The sequence below is a fragment of the Dipodomys ordii genome, unplaced genomic scaffold (assembly GCF_000151885.1).
Source record: "Dipodomys ordii isolate 6190 unplaced genomic scaffold, Dord_2.0 Scaffold135, whole genome shotgun sequence".
NCBI lineage: Eukaryota > Metazoa > Chordata > Mammalia > Rodentia > Heteromyidae > Dipodomys > Dipodomys ordii.
The window spans coordinates 2,379,271-2,385,402 of record NW_012267351.1 but is presented as its reverse complement, the minus strand read 5'-3'; the positions used below and the strand labels follow the sequence as shown (position 1 = coordinate 2,385,402).

Sequence of the window (6,132 nt, the reverse complement as noted above, 5' to 3'; positions counted from 1 at the left end):
CGCCAGGGGAGCAGGGGGGGGGCAGGGGGGTCGGGAGGGGAGCAGCGTCCGGGAGCCCCGGCGGGCGCGGACTCGGGACGGCGACACCCCCCTCTCCACTGCCCCCCCCATCCCCGCACCCCAATCCCTTTCCCGCAGCATCCCGGGATGAACTTCCCACACACCTAATACCTCAAGTCTATTTTCGGAGGGAGGGCTAGGCCCTTTCCCCCCCCCCGTGTGAGGGGGGTTAGGGAGGGGTCGGGAATGGCTGGAGCTGGTGGTGTTTCCCCGGGGTCCCGGAGCCCCCCCCCCCGGACGGCCCCGGGCACCACTCTCCCGCTGACCTGGGACCCCGGGGCCTCGGTGTCAGTGGGTGGGGTGCGGTGCGGGGGGCCAGGCGTGGGCCCGCAGTTCACCGAGGCAGCCGGGTTGCGGGGGCCCAGGCCCGCCACCCCTCGGAATTATTTGCTTTACCCCCCCCCCCCGCACCTCCCCAGCCTCTGCCCAGACCACGAAGGAAGACAAATACACCACATCTGAGTGAACACTGCCCGGACCCCCTTCCTCGCCCTCCACTGTCATTTCTTAATCTGGTAGCATTGGCTAAGGAAAAACAAAAAAAAGTAGTAGTAGTTCTGGGACCCTCAGGGGGGAGATCTAAGAGGGAGGTTCAATCTGGGAGTGAAAGTGCTGTTCTTCCCCTCCCAGGCCCAGCCCTGGAGCCAGGACGCAGGGAGCAAGCAATCTGAAGACTCTGTGGAGAGACACATACCAGAAGAAGGGGGAGAGGAGGGATCCCGGTGCCCAGGTTGCAGGCCTGAGCTCCAGTCCACACTTCTCAAGTAACTGCTCTCTACTTGCTAATTAATTTTATGATCTAGAGGCTTTGTTGGAGCCTCCTTCAGGAAACTGTGTTCCTGTGTTTTCACAGGCGTCTTCTATTTGTGGTAAAAGATAACGGTTTTTCATTGCGGTTGTTATATAAAGTCTTTTCTTTTTTAAATGTGTATCGACATTTGGGATGTAGCTCAGCAGTAAGAGCCTCTCCTCACATGCAGGCGGCCTTGGGTTTGATTCCTGGCGCACACACACACACACACACACACACAAGTGTTTATAAAAGGAAAAAAAAAGGTGCTGGGCACTGGTGGTGTGAAGCCTGTAATCCTAGCTACTAGGAGGCTGAGATCTGAGGATCACAACTCAAAGCCAGCCCAGGCAGGACAGTCTGTGAGACTCTTACCTCCAATAACCCATCAGAAAACCAGAACCTCCAATAACCCATCAGAAAACCAGAAGTGGCGCTGTGGCTCAAGTGGTAGAGTACTGGCCTTGAGCTGAAGAGCTGGCTGAGGGACAGTGCCCAGGCCCAGAGTTCAAGACCCATTAATGACCAAAAAAAAAGTCTATTTGTATTTCAGTGTAATAGTGAGTTGAGCCAGGGGCTGGTGGTTCACACCTGTAATCCTAGCTACTCAGGAAGCTGAGATCTGAGGATCACGGTTCAAACCCAGCCCAGGCAACTAATCACCAGAAAACTCGAAGTGTGGCTGTGGCTCTAAGTGGCAGAGTTCTAGCCTTGAGCAGAAAAGCTCAGGGACAGAGCCTGAGCCCCGAGTTCAAGCCACACACTGACAAAAATGGAAAAAAGAAGTGAGTTGATTTAAGGAAAACTTACCATTATTAATGAAAATAAAGGATATACGTTATCAGTGATTAAGTTTGGTCCCCATCCCATAGTACCTTTGGGCAGAGGAAGCAGGTATGAGGACAGCCGGAGAGTGGGCCAGGCTTCTGCCCTGATGTCCAGGGAGTACCCTGCCTCTGTGTGAGAGAGGATCATGGGATGTCCCAGCAGTGGGCTGGCTGCCTTTAGCTGAACCCTACACCAGCCTTCTCCCTTTGAAACAGGGCGGGCAGCAGCCACCTGGATTCCTGCCCATTTTCCGCTGCTCTCTGTGCCCTTGCAGTAATTAATTAAGCTGGGTCTGACTGCCACCCAAACTCCCTGGGGGCATTTCCTGGATCTGCTTGTCACTCTGGTCCCCTGGCACACCTTCAACCTGAGGGTTCAGCTCTGGGAATACAGAGCCCAATGGGCACAGAAAAGCCCTGCTTTCTCTCCAAAACCCAGGCTGTGGGCTTTTCTTTGTTCCTGCATTCCACACAGTGAAAATGCCCTTTCGTGCTGAGATCACCAGGTAGCCTTCAACCAACTTTGTCTTCCTGAAGATTTCCTGAGACAGCCTTTAGAGGTGTCCCCCCCCACCCCACCCCACCCCCACCTCTCCTGAAAGCCAGTAAGGAGCTTCAACCTAGAGTCTCACACTCTTACTTGACTTCCCCCGCCCCCCCCCCCCAAGGCTATACCACCACCACTTGAGAGAAAAAGAAAAAAAAAGCAGTCTTGCATTATTGACTCATGCTGTAATCCTAGTTACTCAGGAGGCCGAGGTCTGAAGGATCACAGTTCAAAACTAGCTGAAGCAGAAAAGTCTTCTAGACTCCATCTCCAAAATTACCAGCAAAAAGGTTGGCTGAAGGGGTGATTCAAATGATAAGATACCAACTCAGTAAGCTCAAGATACTACGTTCAAATGCTGAAACCAACAAAACACTTTTTTTTTTGCCAGTCATGGGGGTTGAATCAGGTCCTGGGCTCAAGGCTAGCACTCTACCACTTGAGCCACAGCACCACTTCCAGCCTTTTCTGTGTATGAGGTACTGAGAAATCAAAACCAGGGCTTGATGCATGCTAGGCAAGCACTCTACCACTAAGCCACATTCCCAGCCCACAATTTTTTTTTTTTTAATGTAAGTCCTGGAGCTTGAACTCAGGGCTAGGTGCTGTACTTTTAGATTTTTTGCTCAAGCCTGACATATCACCTGAGTTACAGTTTCATTTATGGCTTTTTGCTGGTCATCTGGAGATAGAATCTCAAGGACTTTCCTGCCCCAAATGACATCAAACCAAAATCCTCAGATCTCGGCCTCCTGAGTAGCTAGGAGTACAGGCGTGAGCCACCTGTGCTTGAGCATGGATTGTTTTAAACAAGGACTGTTTACCTCCTGCAATGGCTGAAGGGTGTAGATAATAAAGTGGAAGTGTGGAAGCCCTGCCCTAAATCTTCATGTTCTCCAGCTATTTTGTTAGGTGTTCCCTGTTCTTCAATATTAGGGTTCTGAGTATCCACCCCAGACACAGGCAAGTGCAAACAGTTGCTTTGTTTGATCTGGTCGGCCTTGCCAGAGCTCTGCAACTTTGCCCAACAGTAGGAAGGCAAGGTCCTCTCAGGTCTTTTTTTGTTTGTTTGTTTTTGCTAGTCTGAGGGCTTGAACTCAGGGCTGCCCCTGAGCCTTTCTGCCCAAGGCTAGTGCTCTATTGCTTGAGATTCAGCTCCATTTTCAGATTTTTGGTGGTTAAATGGAGATAATAATGGCTTGGGCTTTCCTGCCAGGGCTGTCTTTGAACAGCAATCTTCAAATCTCAGCCTCCTGAGTAGCTAGGATTATGTGCATGAGCCACCTGTGCCCTGCAATTAATATTTTTTTAAATTTAATTAATTATTTTTTGTCGGTCGTGGGGCCTGAGTTCTGGGTCTGGGCGCTGTCCCTCAGCTCTTCAGCTCAAGGCTAGCACTCTACCATTTGAGCCACAGCATGACTTCCGGCTTTTTTCTGCTTATGTGGTGCTAAGGAATCGAACTCAGGGCCTCATGCATGCAAGCCAAGCACTCTACCACTGAGCTGCCTTCCCAGAAGTATCAGTATTTTTAATAGGGGAAGATTACCATGCCTGAAAGAGCAGAAGAGATAGAAGACTGGGGCGGGGGGGTGTCAGAGTAGACAGCCAGTAGGTCAATATATGCAAAAGATCTGTTAAACACCCTACTGAGCACCTGTGGCTTGTTTCTGTAATCCTACCTACTAAGGAAGCTGAGATCTGAAGATTGCATTTAAAGTCCTACCTTGGCAAGAATGTCACTGAGACCCTTATCTCCGGTTAACCATCAAAGAGCTGAAAGTGGAGCTGTGGCTCAAATGGTAAAGCACTTGCAAAAGCAAGCTCAGGGACAGCGCCCAAGCCCTGAGGAGTTCAAGCCCCAGGACTCACACCACCCCCCAAAAAAAGAAACAAAGTAAGTGTCCACAGAGCTTAGTGACTGAGGGATTTGGACTTTTCCCTACTTTGAGAGCAAAGATAATACAAGGACTGGAGGGCAGCCAGGGATGGTGTTTATAGAAAAAGGAATCCAGGCATCATTGGCTTACTCCTGAAGTCCTAGCTACTCAGGAGTGCTTCCAAGCTAGCCTAGGCAGGTCCATGAGCCTCTAATTCCCAATGCCTTCTGATTGTCTTAAAGGAAAGCCAAAATTCAGGAGACCACCTCAGAGGCAACTTGTTCAGATTCCATTCCAGTGGTAAAGTGATAACTTCTCAGAAAATTCTTCAAGGACAGAGGTAATAAAGCCCTTTCTCTGTCCTTCACCATGTGGCACTGGGCATATGGGGCGAGTGGCTAGACTCTAGCACTTTGGGCCTAAAAACCTGGTTTCATACTTGGTTTGTGGCTTTTCTCTGCCAGTGCCTTGTCCAGAACAAATCACATGGTCTTCCCCCAAGGGAGTAGCTGAATTAATACTTATAAAATATTCAGAATGCTTCCTGGCATAAAAGAAATGCTGGATGAGTGTTATTACTGTTATTATTATCAGGAAGTACAAGCAACAGGAGCTTGCTAGTGGTGTGAGAGGATTTGGTCACAGGCAATTATTATGCTGGCAGCCCCATCAAGCATGCTGGAGCAGGGTCTTATGCCCTAACATTTTGTTGTGGCTATTTGGAGATGAGATCAAGGGCTGGCAAAAGAATTTACCAAGACAGAACAGGAGAAACAAAGGTTTATTAGGGTACTTGCGGGCAGCTAGCCATGCATAGGCACAGCTGACAGGGCTGGGAGTGAGGGTTATGACTGTGCTTAGATAAGCTGTGATTGGCTGTTCCCTGTTTTGTGGAACCTGTTGATTGGCTCTCTTGTGCGTGGGAACTGCTTGAGCCCTCAGTTTTCGTATCATTTTTCCATCTGGCCTATTTCCCAGTCTTGACTCCCTTCTTCGTTCCACCTGGACCTTGCTTATTTCTTTGACTGCCACATCACCTTAAATGGGGCCTCCTCCGAATACCAGGCCTGCAGAGATCCCAAAGCTCAGAGGCTGAGATCCAGATTTCACGGGCTGTTTCCGCCCATCTTGCAGGGTTGTTTTTTTTTTTTTTTTCCCCTCCAGTCCTGGGGCTTAAACTCAGGGCCTGGACACTGTCCCTGAGCTTCTCTTGCACAAGTCTAGCACTCTACCACTTGAGCCACAGTGCCACTTCTGGCTTTTTCTGTTTATATGGTACTGAGGATTTGAACCCAGGGCTTCATGCATGCTAGGCAAGCACTCTACCACTGAGCCACTTTCCCAGCCTCGCAGACTTCTTCTAACAGGGGACCCAAGAAGATGTTTCACTGGCCAGCCTGAGTATCCTGCATCCTGACAGACCCAAGGAGCTACAGTAATCTGTGTGGTCAAGCTGAAGTCATAGGCCTACTTCACCCTCCCCTCAATGGTAAGTTGTGGCCTAGTCCAAGGAGAGGAGCATTTTACTGTGAGCATTTATCCAAGGATGAGCCTATGCTATCCTATTCCATAGCACCAAGGTTACATGATCTGGGACACATGTTCTATATGTCAAAGACCAAATTACATTGGGTTCTGGTGGCTCATGCCTGTAATTCTAGCTACTCTGGAGGCCTGGACCTGGAGTATTGAAGTCCAAAGCCAATCCTTAGCAGAAAAGTGAGACTCTATCTTCTATTAACCCACAAATAGTCAGGCTAGAGGTGTAGCTCAAATGGTAGTCTCAGCCATGAGCAAGCAAGATGAGTGTGAGACCCCAATTACCACCAAAACCAAAGAAAAAGAGAAATCCAAAATTACAACAAATCTAGTTTTTATTTATTTATTTATTTTTGTCGGTCATGGGGCTTGAACTCTGGGCCTGGGCGCTGTCCTTCAGCTCTTCAGCTCAAGGCGAGCGCTCTACCACTTGAGCTACAGCGCCACTTCCGGTTTTCTGGTGGTTTATTGGAGATAGGAGTCTCACGG

At 49.6% G+C, this 6,132-nt stretch overlaps 1 protein-coding gene across 1 annotated transcript in view; it reads left to right on the top strand.

Moving 5' to 3' along the window:
* The window catches only part of LOC105996704, a 19,996-nt gene extending 19,046 nt beyond the window's left edge, over nucleotides 1–950 (top strand). The window contains exon 4 of the mRNA XM_013030885.1: nucleotides 691–950. Within this exon, the coding sequence (XP_012886339.1) occupies nucleotides 691–828 (138 nt within the window). The 3' untranslated portion in view covers nucleotides 829–950. The remainder of the gene's footprint in view (nucleotides 1–690) is intronic.
* Nucleotides 951–6,132: the final 5,182 nt, after the last annotated feature.